Raw genomic sequence first — 14,704 nt, forward strand, 5'->3', positions numbered from 1 at the left:
AGGATGCAGGGCTGTTCCTGAAGGATGTGGCTCCAGGGAACACACAGATCCCCTCAGCTTCAAGCCATGAAATCCAGACCTTTCTGACTAGTTATTTTTCAAATGGAGTCTTTAGTGGGAGTGGATTTCTCTGCTGCTGGGACAGAACTCAGCTCTTTACCTTAGGCACGGGAAACAGGGATATGGAAAAAGGAAGCACACAAGTGCAGGGGTTGTACATTCCCAAATGTGATTTGTCCAGCTGTAACCCCTGAGCTGCCATGCAGAGAATCCTCAGCAGCTGCGGGGCCTGGGCTCTGCCGAGGCACTGAGTGGGGAGCTGTGGGATCTCAGCACCTCAGGACTGAGGTGTCACCGAGACCACCCTTGGGGGACTCGGGAGTCCTGGAATGTTCCAGAAGTGTCTGGTGGCTGGACTTTGATCCCACACAGGAGACGACACCTGTATGAGGATAGGAGGGTTTCACCGGGGTGAATGGTGAAGGGATTAGTTAATTAGAGAGTGAAACACAGGGTTTAGGATTTCTGTACAGGGGGGTTTAGAGAAGTAAGATGGAGGAATTGGGGCGTGTCCTGTCCTTCTTCTTCTTCTCCTCCATCTTCTGTGGTGATGGTGGCACTTTGGGATTGGTCATTACTAAAAGTGCACTGGGCAATAAGAATAAATGGTATTGGGGAAAAATGATAAATATTGTACACGTAACCATGGGTATAAAGATAGGTGACCGTCCGGAGGGCAGGGAGTGTGCTCATGGCTGGCTGCTGAGCAGAGCTCTGTCGGGCTGAGAGAAAATCTTTTAGATAAACAATTAATAAACACCGAGACCGAGAAAAGAACTGAAGCCTCTTCTCGTCCTTTGGAACGCGGGCTGCCCCAAGGCCACCCCGGGCCTTTCCAGGCCATCCAAACAGCCGAAAATTGGACAGGGAGGGAGCTGCTCCAGCCCCAGCACCCCCAGGATGATCCTCCCAGCTTTCCTGGCAGTTCCCCCCTCCCAGGCACTTGCAGGACAAGCTCCACACGTTTAGTCAGAGACCAAAGGCGAGATGCCAAAGGGAAAAAAGTTTAATTCAAGACAACAACGTCCATGAAATGAAGATCAACTGAAGCATTTCCGGAGCGCTTGGACAGACTCACAGGGGCTTTTGTGCCTCCAAACCAAGCCCAACTTCCTGCTGCACAGGGACACCAAGCCTTGTCCCTGCAGAGCAAGGAGACTCCGCGTTCTGTGACCCTGACGGGACCCACAGGGCTCCAGGCACCAGGGATTCCTCAGCTCCATGGACCCCCATGGCCACAGGGTCCCTCCCTGGGGCCTGAGCAGCCTGGCTGGGTTTGCTTAGGTTCACAGCTCACACAGACCTGTCTGGGACAAGCCCCTGAAGGACCCCAGTGCAGAAATGCCAGCAGCCCGCCCCTAACTCAGATCCCTCGGGGAGGGTGCACACAGATCAAAGATTAATGCTTCTTAAATAAAGAACAAAAAGCAGGAAAAACTTTCTACATCCTCTCTGCTGTCCAACTGCCCAAACTCTGCATCAGGCTCTTTGAGGGCAGAGGATCCTTATCCTGAACATTGCATCCCAAGGAGTTATTTTGTAAAAGTTCAAAACTAACAAAAACCACCTGACCTGCTCCTGCCATCCCAAAGGCTGTTGGGAATCCTCACAAAGCCACTTCTGTACGTGTGTGTTCCTTGCAGAAGGCATTTTGGCGAGTTTAAATTCCTGTTTCCTGGCTTGGCATCCCTTGCAATCACTGCTTACTGACCAGGGGTGAAGATTATGAACTTGTGCTGCTTTATTGACCAAGTTGGGTACAACAATTGAAGCGTCATTCTACCCCCTCCCTCCCCCCAAATCCAGTTGTAGATTTGTTAAAGAGTTTAAAATTCACATGAACCACAAATCCGTACAATCAGCATCAGGCAGTGGATTCACTGGTTGGGAATTGCAGCCCCTGGGGGGCTGGGCCAGGCCGTGCCCCCCGGCTGTCCCAGGGTGGCACCGAGGGGCAGCGCCCGGGCACGGCCCCAGGGTGTCCCCAGCACCCCCGAGCCCAGGGGACTCTGCAGCCACTACAAAACTGTATCAAAGAAAGGGTCAACGCTCTGACAGGAGAGGAACTGCAGGAGCTTCAGCCAAGGGTCTGGATTTCTGATGCCTCCAGAGTCTGTCGTCTGATTTAGTCGTTTAAGAAATAATTACATCACTAATGTAAACAATATAAACATACCAAAAACTAAGTATGATTTAAATACATTTGGATGGTACAAAAGAAAAAACCTGCGGGTGTCTGTACAGTTTTTACAAGGTGGGAATCGCCGATGTATTTACAACATGAGAGGGGCAAATACCATTTGTTGTGCAGAGTAAAATGCTCAGAACCAGTGTCCCAGTAAAGCCAAGCTTAGCGGTGTGAGGCACTCCTGAACATGGTGGTATTGACCATGCTTTCCTTTGGTACGAGTCCCATGGCCTGCAGCGCCGCCGTGGCCGCCGTGGCTTTCGCGTGCTTCTTGTTAAGGCTGGCAAAGGTGGGCCTGTACTCGTTGCCATTGACTCTCACCTGGCACGGGGGAACCAGGGGTTAGCGAGGGGGCCGTGCCTGCCCCAGGCACACTCTGGGCAGCTCCTTTTTAGGGACACAGACCCCGTGGCTGCCTGCCAGCAAGGGCATTGCAGGGGATCCCACCGTGCTCGGGGCTGGCAGGGACCTGACGGCCCAGCCGGTGCCACCCCGGCCATGGCAGGGGCACCTTCCACCGTGCAGGGCTGCTCCCAGCGCCAGCGGCCTCGGGCCCTGCCAGGGACCCAGGGGCAGCAACAGCTGCCCTGGGCTCCCTGTGCCACGGGCTGCCCACCCTGCCAGGGAATTCCTAATTCCCAGGATCCCATCCAGCCCTGCCCTCTGGCAGAGGGAAGCCATTCCCTGCGTCCTGCCCCTCCAGCCCTTGTCCCCACTCCCTCTCCAGCTCTGCTGGAGCCCCTTTAGGGCCGGCAAGGAGCTCTGAGGTCTCACTGGAGCCTTCCCTCCTCCAGGTGAGCACCCCCAGCTCTCCAAGCCTGGCCTCAGAGGGGCTCCAGCCCTGGGATCCCAGAATAAAGTGCTCCAGGGACTCGGTTTGGCCTTTCCAGGAACAGGACTTGCACGTTCCAGCACCGAGACGGCTCCACCATCCTCAGCCAGCCCCGTGAGGTGTTTCTATCAAACAGAAACATGGATTTCACCCCTGGCACAGAGAAAGCAGCACAGGGGCAGGCAGCCCAGACCCACCTTGAAGATGAAATGCTTGCGGTGATCAGGCCCACTGTCGTCCACCAGCACGAACTCGGGCGGCGTCCACCTCCTCTTGTTGCAGATCTCCATCAGCGCAGACACCGGGTGCTTCCCTGGCACACAGACAGCAGGGTCAGTGCCCAGCCAGCCCCTGGCACTGCAGCCATCCGGGCACCCAACTCACCTGAGAGATCCTTCATCACCACGTAATGGCCGGACCTCTTCTGGGCCTTCTCTCCCACAGCAACCAGCCCTGCAAACAACACGGGCACCATGACATTCCCTGATCCCATGACATTCCCTGATCCCGTGACATTCCCTGTTCCCCTGACATTCCCTGATCCCCTGACATTCCCTGATCCCATGACATTCCCTGTTCCCATGACATTCCCTGTCCCCACTGACATTCCCCACTGACATTCCCTGTTCCCAGTGACATTCCCTGATCCCAGTGACATTCCCTGTTCCCATGACATTCCCTGATCCCACTGACATTCCCTGTTCCCCTGACATTCCCTGATCCCATGACATTCCCCGTTCCCATGACATTCCCTGTCCCCACTGACATTCCCTGTTCCCAGTGACATTCCCTGTTCCCATGACATTCCCCGATCCCAGTGACATTCCCTGTCCCCACTGACATTCCCTGTTCCCAGTGACATTCCCTGATCCCATGACATTCCCTGATCCCACTGACATCCCCTGTTCCCCTGACATCCCCTGTTCCCATGACATTCCCTGTCCCCACTGACATTCCCTGTTCCCAGTGACATTCCCTGATCCCATGACATTCCCTGTCCCCACTGACATTCCCTGATCCCACTGACATTCCCTGATCCCATGACATTCCCTGATCCCACTGACATTCCCCACTGACATTCCTTGTTCCCAGTGACATTCCCCACTGACATTCCCTGTCCCCACTGACATTCCCCACTGACATTCCCTGATTCCATGACATTCCCTGTTCCCATGACATTCCCCATTCTCCCTGAGCCCTGAGGCAGCAGCAGAGCACAGCCAGGGTCCCAGGGGACACCTGGAGACCCCACCCAGCTCTCAACCCTCCATTTGTTCCATCCATTCCACTCAACACATTATTCCCAAAGGAGACTCTGAAGCAGCCAGGAGGAGACAACTCTGAGCAGTCTCACACAAGGCAGGAACACCTGGTTTTCCATGGAAACCTGGTTTTCCATGCCCTCTTTGGAGAAACAATCAACAAGGGAGGCAGTGAAGAACATTCTCCAACTTTGTGCAGTCCCGAGTCCCCCCCTGCCTTCAGTTTCCACAGGAGCACAGGAGCCATTCCCATCACCCAGAGGTGTCCCCGTGTCCCTCCTGCCAGGGGTGACACCACACACCCGGATTATTCCCTGTGCTCTCTGGTCTGCAGGGCTCCATCCCCCTGGGAGCAAAGCAGCAGGGAGGGAACAGCCCCAAGGGGCTGCCCAGGCTCTCCTGGAGCCTCTGCCACACCAAAGCTCAACACTGCTCTGCTGAAACTCTCACAACTCAGGAAATGAACTGAACAATTGCCAGAAACGTCTGAATTCCAGTGACAATCCAGCAGAGAAACTCAAGCTTCTCCCCATGGATTTTGCCACTCTCAGACTTCAACCTTGCCTTCGTTTCTTGCCTCCACATTTCCTGCTGTGGCTTTGGTGAATAAAGACAGGGAGATACTGCAATTGCTCCCAGTGTCTTCCTGCTCCTTCAGCTTTTGTGGGTGGCATTTGGGTTTCTTTTGCTTTACAGGGAAATCCTTCCCTCCTCATCAGACATTCCTCCCAATATTCCTGCAGCCCCTAAGCAGGGCATTCCCAAGGGCCATAAAGCCATCAGAGACCAGGAATTTTATTTTATTTGGGCTGGTTTATAATTATAAATATATATCAAAATAGGTATTTTATTAATGATTAAAATATAAATTTTAATATTTAGAAAATAATAAAATACTTGGTTTCTACATTGAAAAATGTCTAATCAATCCCTTACAAAACAAACTTGGGTGGTGGGTTAATAACAGCCTTCCTGTCAAACACTGTGGACTTTAAAACTGTACACAGAAATTAAAAGAAAAAAGTTTGTTTTATCCATTTAATCACCCAAGAACTCAGATGTCTGAAAAACTACCTGTCCTCAATATATAATCCCTAAATATATGATATAATGTAATATATAATATATAATAATATATATAATCCCTTGCCCTAAATATGTATTATATATAAAATATATAATATATATTATAGTATATAATGTATACATTATATTATATATTATATAGTATATAAAATTATAAAAAATCCGTAGTCCTATATATATAATATATACATTATATAATATATAATATATAATACATTATACATTATATATAATATATAATATATAATACATTATACATTATATATAATATATAATCATGTTTCCTGCTTGTCTGTGAGCAGGGCACCTGGTGCCCCTCATGCCCCTGTGCCAGCCCTGGGTGGCCCCAGAGCAGAGGGAATTCTGCAGACAGGCAGAATTTGTGGCAATGACCAGGTTTGGCTGCAGTGAGCAGGAACATTTCCCAGCAGGGAACTGAAGCCCAGCTGGGCTGTCTGAGGGCTGGCCCTGCTCTCAGGTGACTCTCACAGGTGACAATCGCTGCCACCAGGCACCTTTGGGGTTTCACTGCTTTCTTTACACAGAGAGGTTGTAAATAAAAACATGTGAGGGGCTGGGCCATTCCATGCTCAGTTCTGAGCAGTGACAAAAGCCAACACAAGCCCTGAAATCCCACAATGGTTTGGGTGGGAAGGGACCTTAAAGCCCACTCAGTGCCATGGGCAGGGACACCTCCCTCTGTGCCAGGCTGCTCCAAGCCCCATCCAATGGCCTTGAAATGAAAATTCTGAGTGTTTCCACCCCTCTGAGATGGGACTGAAGGTTCCTGGTGCAGAAGGAATCTTTGGAACAGACAGGAATCTGTCCCACTGCCAGTGTGGAGTTATTTTGTTCCATGCACAGAACAACTAAATTACAAATCCTGACTGCTGAATTTTGGATTTAAAGCAGAAGGTGTTGCAGATGGAGAATGTCCAGCAGCACCCAGCACACAAACCTCAGTGGCCAAGCTGAAGGAGCAGCAGCACTGGATGGTTCTGCTGCACCACGAGAGCTCTCCCCTGTGGCCATGGGCTGGAAACCATGGCAAACAGGGGAGGTTCCCAGGGAAGTGGAGGCTGAAGCTGCCTCTGGAAGCAGCCCTGAGCATGAGCCTTCAGCAGGATCAGGCTGGAGATGAACAGCAGGGAAATGAGGACAAACAAGGAGCAGAATGCCCAGGGAAGCCCCAAAGCCCCGAGTGTGAGTCAGTGACGCTCTCTGTAACACTGACCCCACCATTCCCTCTGCTACCCCTGCTCCTGCTCCAGCCACCTTCCCCAGAGCCACCACTGCAGCTTCTCCTCAAGGACAAAGCTCTGCAGTGACCCCAGGCCCTGGCAAACCTGAGGCAAAACCCCAGAACCTGTTCATGTGCCAGTGAAGCCCCCAGACAACCCAAGGGTGTCTGAGGGCAGCTGAGAAGCCACAAACACCCCCGAGGCAGGACAGGACTCACCTTTTCGGTCTGTCTTAAAGTCCACCATGATGGGCTCAACGCTGCCTTCCTTGTTCTTGCCAAGGCCTTCTCCTTCTCTCCAGCCCATCTTCCTCATCAGCTGAGCTCCCATTCCTCCTGTCACAGGGGCTGCTCTTAAGAACTGATCCTATCCAGAAAGAGAGAAGTAAAACAAGGCCTAAAGTTAGCACTGGGATTTTAAGTAAGAAGTGGGAACTTCCAAAAAAATGTTTCTAACAACTTTTCACAGACTCAATTAAAAATAAAAATAAATAAAAAAAAATCCACCTGAGCTCTGTGGATTTTTAGCCCAAACCAGTGCGTGGAACCCGGAACTCACGCGGACACACGAGACACAAATCAATGTTTGGCAAAAAAGAACAACTTAGGAAAAGTCTAAGGTGATCCCAAAGTGGCAGTGACCCTTGGCAGACAGATGTGTTTAACCAAGCAACAACCTACAGACTCTAAAGGCTCTACAGACTCTGCCCTGGTCCCAGAGATGTCCTCAGCTCGGGAATGGGAACCGACCCCGGCACAGCTGCGCCAGGGCACCTCCTCGTCCAACAGAACACAAGCACATTTAGTCATGACATTCACAGGCTGTTTAGGCGGATTTAAATCTAAAAAAAAACCTCTCCCCACCTGATTCATTACACAGCAGTTGCACATTCAAGTTCTACTCTGAAATTCCACATGGAACAAACAGCTTTTGCTTTCCCCTCTCTTTATTTTAACGGAAAAAGGCGCTTGGCCCCCCAGTTTAGCAGCAGCAGTCGTCACATTCTTTCAAATGAGCATTAACAAAAGTTGTTAAACGGTGAAAGCTTATCAACAGAAAGTTTAAACATCTGCTTTGATGTAAAGAACTGTAAAAACTCCTTAAATGTTACGTACCTAGGCCTCGCTGGCCGCAGTGTTGTGAATAGTAGGGCTGGCACTGACCGTGGCAAGAAGGCGGCTACAAGGATTTGACCCTGAAACAAGTTTCCATATAGAGGGGTGAAAGTTCACAGGTTATTCTGTGAACTATCATCTCTCGTGCCCCCCCGCTGACCCCAGAGCAAGTCAAGCATTTCCATCACACAGAGCCTGGCCTGGCCTGCCCCACACGGCCCGGCAGGGCTGGCTCGCTGCCCGGGCACACCCGCACAGCCTCGGGGCTCTGCTGCCCTTGGAGCTGCGCCTGCCAGGCCAGGAGGTCCCGGAGTCCCAGAGTCACACAGTGCTGAGCTGCAGGGGATCCACGGGCTCCGAGCGCTGGCCCCGCACCGACAGCCCAGCAGGCCCAGCCTGGGCACCCCTGGGAGCTGCTGGAGCTCAGCACGGGCCTGGCGCCGCCACCAGGGCACGACTGGGGCTCCCTGCATGCCCATGGGCAGGGAACAAAGCCTCGGGGCTCCCTCTGGCACACTGTGTGTTCCTCAGGGATTCCCTGCTCCCACGCTGCAGGCTGCCAGAATGTGCCAGCAAAGCCCTGCTGGAGCCTGTGCCAGGAATGTCCCAATCCCTGCCTGGGCCAGGAAAGCCCTGTGTGGATCCACGTGGATCCACGAGGCCGGAGAGCTGGGGCTGGTGCAGAGCCAGCCCCTCACACACAGCACCCAGAGCCCTTCCCTCAGCTCCCACTCCCTCCCTGCTCTCCAGGAGCACCCTGCAGGTCTGGGCTGGCTCCTGCGGGGTTCCTGCAGCACCTCGGGGTGTGTTCAGTTCACAAAGGACACTGCAAGTTCCTGCTGAGGTCACTGCGCTCCCGCGGCTTTCCCACACACGGCCCGGCCCAGGGGCAGCCAGGACAGAGCAGGACCAGAACATCCTGCTCTGCTGACAGCCCTGAGCCCCTCCTGAGGCACTGGCACAGCCTGAACTAACTCCAGAAACTGCAATCTGCAAGTTCTAGGTTCCCAAGGGCTGTTTGTTAAAGCATCCCTTCCGTGGGGAATTCAGGATCCTGCAGGGGAACTGCAGCAGCAACTTTGCGCTGACTCTAATCACAACCATGACTTACACATCTATTATTATTAATAACAATTATTATTAATAATAATTTCATTCCAGAACACACAAATCCTTGTGCCTCCCACCAAAAGGCACGGGGAAGGAATCCTGGTACCAGTGGGAAAGGAGCCAGGAGAATCCCCTTGGACTCAGCTCACTGAGGCAGCAAAGGCCTGCAGCAAGGAAGAAGTTCCTGCATTTTGATTCTGTGGGGTTTTTTCTTTTCCTTTTAATAATAAAGTGAATGTAAACCTCTAATGCCACCTGTACATTGTATTTTTTTGTAGTTTAGTAACAGACAACCTCCCTCAGCCCATGATTTAATGAGTGGGGTAAAACTGGGGCTGGGTTTGGAATTCACTGAAAACCACAGAATCAACAGAAATGTTCACAAAAGCAGGGAAGCAAGAGGCACAATTCTTCTCATTTTAAAAACCATCCAAGGGTGAGGCTCCCAAAAACTCCTGGGCCTTGGCAGTATAAATTAAAGGGGATGGAATACAAGAAGCCCCAGGTTTGTCAGCATTTGGTTACTGCTGTCAGAACTAACTCACTATTTACAAAAGCATTTCTCTTTCATTCATTCTCTGATCTTAATTTGAGGGAGCCTGCAGGACAATTTGATACTTTTTTCCTTGTATTTTGAGCTCTAAATTCCATGAAATCCCACTTCCATTCTGCCAACACATGGAGACACTCAAGAGCCACATTCTTGTGTCAGCATTTGCTTTAAAGGGAAATTAAAACCTGATTCCTTCAGAGGCTTTAGAGCAGCTTTAATTAACTTTCTTGCTGATTCCTCTTTGGAACAACAATTTAGGAAGCAAAGACAGCAAAGCCTTGAAGGCAGGGGGGCAGCTCAGGGCAGGACTAAAGGCTGAACTCCAGGGAAGTTCAAGTTCCAGGAATAAGCACGTTTGGAAAAACTTGTGCCAGGCAGAATTGTCCATGAAATCCCAGCATCTTCTGAGTGATGGGAAGGGACCCACAAGGAGCATCCAAGTGCAGCTCCTGGCCCTGAACAACCCTGGGAGCTCTGATCTGCTCCCTGTGGCTCTTGCAGGGAATTTGGGCTGGCTGCTGAGCTGGGAGATGCTCTGGCCCCTTTCAGCCCCAATCCCTCCCCAGCCAGAGCAGGGATCTCCTGCTGGAGGGGCCCAGCAGTGCCTCACAAGCCCTGAGCCCCAGGCACCCACAGGTGCTGCTCAGAGCTGCACAACAGCAGGGACACTGGGATGGGATGGCTGGGAAAGAGAGCAGCCAGTGCAACAGCTCACCTCCAGGGAATCCTCACTGGGATGGGTCAAAATGGGCTTAAAATTCACCCAGTGCCAGCCCTGCCATGGCAGGGACACTTCCCACTGTCCCCAGTGTCCAGCCTGGCCCTGGGTACTGCCAGGGATGCAGGGGCAGCCCCAGCTGCTCTGGGAATTCTCCAAGGCCTCCCCACCCTCTCAGGGAGGAAATTGTTCCTAATATCTGATCTAAACCTGGAATTTTTCAGTGTGAGGCCATTCCCTGTGTGCTGTCCCTGCATCCCCTGGCAATTGTCTCTCTCCAGCTTTCCTGGGGCTCCTCCAGGCCCTGCAAGGCCGCCCTGAGCTCAGCCCAAAGCTTCTCCTGTGCAGGTGAGCAATGCCAGCTGTGCCAGCCTTTCCTGCCAGCAGAGGAATATCCTGAAACTCATCCTGGTGCCACCCCTGCCATGGCAGGGACACCTCCCACTGTCCCCAGTGTCCAGCCTGGCCCTGGGCACTGCCAGGGATGCAGGGGCAGCCCCAGCTGCTCTGGGCACCCTGTGCCAGGGAACAATTCCTCACTGCCCAGATCCTCAGTGAGCACAGAGCTGCCCTGCCCTGCCAGCTGAGCCTGGCTCCCGAGGAAAGCTCCTCGTGCCTGCAAGAATGGAAGGGAGGTTTGCACTTTCCAGAACTTTCTGCACAAGTGAGTGACCCAGCAGCTCCCCAGAGCCACCCCTGAGCACAACCCTGGGTTTGGGGAGCAAGTTCAGGCTCCAGAATTGAGCTGATAAATCCAGAACCAAGGGGTGAGTCTGGGAAAGGGGGAGTAAACAGACCTCAACAGAATTTGCTTGGAGAAACAAAAAATGTTTGACCACTTGCTGTGCCATTTCTTCAGCAGCACAGTGTGTTTGGAAGGAAAAAGGGAATAAAAATAGAAGCAACCTTCAGAAAAGATGAGTCACGTTTGTGAACTGATTACACTGATGGTGACAAACTGAAACAGAAGCCACTTTTTCAAAGAGAAAGGTGAGATTGTTCATAAATTTTTTATACCTAACACCACATCACTTTTATGGACCCTGTTCAGGCCCCTGCACATAAACACCAAGAATTAATTAGTCCAGGAATTAAACACATAAACCTTATTGCTACTCAGTGTCCCCATCCCAGTGCTGCACATGAATCCCTGCAGTTCCTCATTCCCAAACTGAGGTTCTGGGTCTGGGCTGAGCACACATTTCCTCTCCAGTCCCTGGCAAAGGACAAGGAAAGGTGAGACCCACAAAGTGCACAGTGAGGACAGAGCTCAGCAAAGGAGGTCCCCAAGTCCCCTGCTGCCCTCCTGGGTCCCTCTCCTGGTGCTGTGGTGGCCTCTGTCACACCCAGGCCTTGCTCTGATTCCTCCTTTCCTCAGTGGCTGCCACAGGCTCAGTCTGTGCTGGGTGCTCCCAGCTCCTCCCATGGCAAATAAATAAATATTTCCCAAGGGAAATAAAGAAATGCCTTCAGCAAACAGCCAGAAATGTGCACTCACCCAGACCCAGCATCCCCAGGGAACTGCACAGCCCTGCTGGCAGATAAACCCACAGAAACAAAGAACAGCCCCAGCTGGAAGTGACCCACAAGGATCAAAGTCCAACTCCTGGCCTGAGTGAAAAATACCCAATTTTTTAATGTTCAGACACAGTTTTTAGGCCAAAAAGGGAGCACAAAAGGGAGCACAAGCCTGACTAGGTAACTGGTCATTGTCACACAATTTCAGGTGTCCAAGTAACACACAGCCAGCACTCTGCACCTCATGGCTGGTGTGTGTCCCTGTCCCTGAGGAGGATAACGTGGATTCAGAACCACATCCCTGCTCCTTGCTGTGAAACCCTCCTGCAGCCACAGCAGGGCCCCAGACGCACCTGTGTGAGCCTTTCCCACCGTTCCTGCAGCTCTGGGCCCTCCTGGCAGAGCAGGAGAGCAGCTGGGGAGAGCCAGGGCAGGGAGGGACTCTGTCCTCACCCTCCACCTCCTTGTGCTGCCAGCAGGAGCCCCAGAGGCTGCCCTGTGCCCACAGCACATGCCCAGCTCTGGGCAGGGCAGGAGAGCTGCTGCTGCCCCACTGAGCCCAGATCCAACAGAATGTTCCAGCATTCCTCTGCTCCTTGCAGCAGTCGTGTCCACGAGCACAGAGCACACTCCTCTCCCATTCCCTTCCCTTGAAGCACTTTGTTTGGCTTGTATCTGGTTTTTTTTTTGCTGTTATTTTGGTTTGTTCAGCTGGGCTGCTTTAAAGCAGATGCCAGAGTGAAGCTGGAGGACAGGGAAATCACACCAGGTCCTTTCCACTTCACCCTTGGGGCAGCCCCTCCTGCCACTGCCACGACAGGAGAGCCCAGGGAGGAGCTTTGGGAAAGAGGAGCTCAGAGCTGCTCCCAAGGCTTTCCAGGGCTTGGGAAGCCATTCCAGGCGCTGCAGACAGGGAGAACCTCCCCTCACAGCCCTGCTGGTCTCCTTCCCAAGCCCCTCCGTGGAAAAGCTCCTTCCTCACCAACACATCCTGTGCTTCACAGTGCCCTCTGCCAGAACAAGGATTGCCTTCATCAAAGGCAGCATTGTGCTACAATCTCAGTTGTTCACAGCTGTTAAAATCAGACTCTATCATGCACATTCTGCATTAACACTGGCAAGATCCCAGAAGATTCCCATCTGGCCAGTGACCCAAGTCTGTGTTCCCTGGCTCTCTGCACTGCTTGGCTATATGAGGTGAAAAAACAAGTTAGTGAATCCTGACAGAAAATGTTTCTATTTTCAGAATATTGTAATTCCAGACTTTTGTGTTCAGCTGACACCAACTTCTACGGAAAACTCCACCTAAGGCCCAAATCTGACCTCCCAGCTTGGAGGGTGCCCCAACCCAAGCTGACACAGACCCAAGTGCAGCACCTGCCACACTGACCAGCTCAGCCCCTCACTCCTGGGGCCTGCAAGGGGGATCTCCTCAGATCTCCTTCCTGACAGAGCACCACATCAGAGCTCACAGGCACGGGTGCAGCTTGAGTAACCGAGTGTACAGAACACACGGATGGAGGACGCAGCACAGCCCAAAGTCAGCCATGACAACCCACAGCAACAGGGAGCTACTGCACTGTACCCCAACAATGCCACAGCGAGAGGAACTTAGCAACTGCAACTCCTGCTTTAATCCTCCACATCTCTGGCTCCCAGAAAACCCTGGTGATGCAGAGAGAGGCAAAGAGCAACCAGAGAGAACCAAGGCACACCCAAGGGCAGTTTGGACTTTGGTTCGCTGAAGCCAATAACAAAAACCTGATTTCAACAGCAGCAGGATCAGCCCTGCCTGGCATGTGCCAGTGCCAGGGAGGCAGGGAGGGAGGTGCCCCTGCCAGCACAGCAGCCCAGCAGTGTCCTGGCAGTGGCAGGCCGTGTCTGGCCGCTGACACCGAGGGACAGGGACTGAGCCCAGCCTGCTGCACTGGGCACGTGCTCTGCCACAGGGCGAGGCACTGGTGGTGCCCTGTGCAATCCTTGGCTGCTGCCAGTGTGGTCACTGCTGGGACAGCAGTGGCTGTGTCACTTCTACCTTTCGGATCCACGCCTGGGGGCCGCTGTTGGTGAGCTCGTCCGAGGACAGGATCTGCGCGCCCGTGCTGCCCGTGAACTGCCCGGGGATGGAGTTGGACTGAGCCCAGGCATCGATCTGCAAAGCAAAACCCACACTGGGATCAGCACTGGCACCCCCACATTCCCTCTGCACCCCTCTGTGCCCCCAGGAGCTTTCACAGCACGTTGCTGGGATTTGGTGTGCTCACTGACGCTCGGATGGAAGCGGGCGCTACCAAAATCTGAGCATCTCAATGGTCACCCTGAAACCTGAGCTCCAGCTCCTCACCCCCAAACTGCTGAATCCACTGTTTGGGAAACAACTACCTCCATCTGTGCTGCTGAACCACTACAAAACTTAAAGAAAATTACATCTGAAACTATTTTTCAGAGTGACTTGGGTGCAAACACAGAATACACAAAGGAGCTCATCAAAACTCAGTGTCAGAAATGCAGAACTTTGAAACACTGGCCCACAGCTGGGTTTCCAAACTGAAACAGGAGAGGAGAACCAGCTGCCATGAAAGGAAAGCCCTGATTTCCCTCAGGCTGCCCCAGGTGCTGCCAAAGGCCCCAGCTCACCTGCTCCTGTGCCCGGTTCAGCATGCACATGGCCTCCAGGTCAAAGGAGTTCTCATTGAGCCTCTTCTGGGCCACGGCTCTGTCGTTCATGGCTGTGGTTATGTCCACACACTAGGAGGAAAAAGAGCATTTGTAAAAACACAGCAGACACAAACAGTGTCCACTTGAGCTGGAAAAAGCTGCTGGAGGATCAATGGCCCCACATGGGGTTACAGAGAGAATTGTTGGTTTGACAAAAAGGCAATGTGATGGAAATCCTGGGACTGCTAAAATCCACACAAGATGGGTTTTCCTGGACAAAGACAAAGCTGAATTTAAATTGTAACACCCTGGTAATTTAAAATCACCTGCACACACAAAATATCCAATGACTTATAATCTAAA

The 14,704-nt window shown here is 52.3% G+C and overlaps 1 protein-coding gene across 4 annotated transcripts in view; it reads right to left on the reverse strand.

The window, feature by feature from the left end:
- Positions 1 to 1,048: 1,048 nt before the first annotated feature.
- Positions 1,049 to 14,704, reverse strand: part of SON (SON DNA and RNA binding protein) — a 38,835-nt gene continuing 25,179 nt past the window's right edge. For 2 of the 4 annotated variants that reach the window (XM_074533549.1, XM_074533547.1), the window contains exons 7-12: positions 14,321 to 14,431; positions 13,719 to 13,835; positions 6,888 to 7,035; positions 3,465 to 3,533; positions 3,278 to 3,393; positions 2,576 to 3,205 (exon numbers count right to left, since the gene is read on the reverse strand). In XM_074533549.1, coding sequence (XP_074389650.1) covers positions 2,591 to 3,205; positions 3,278 to 3,393; positions 3,465 to 3,533; positions 6,888 to 7,035; positions 13,719 to 13,835; positions 14,321 to 14,431 — 1,176 coding nt within the window. In that variant the 3' untranslated portion in view covers positions 2,576 to 2,590. The other 2 variants (XM_074533553.1, XM_074533555.1) reach the window with 2 other exon arrangements.

This window comes from Zonotrichia albicollis, chromosome 2, assembly GCF_047830755.1.
Source record: "Zonotrichia albicollis isolate bZonAlb1 chromosome 2, bZonAlb1.hap1, whole genome shotgun sequence".
Lineage (NCBI taxonomy): Eukaryota > Metazoa > Chordata > Aves > Passeriformes > Passerellidae > Zonotrichia > Zonotrichia albicollis.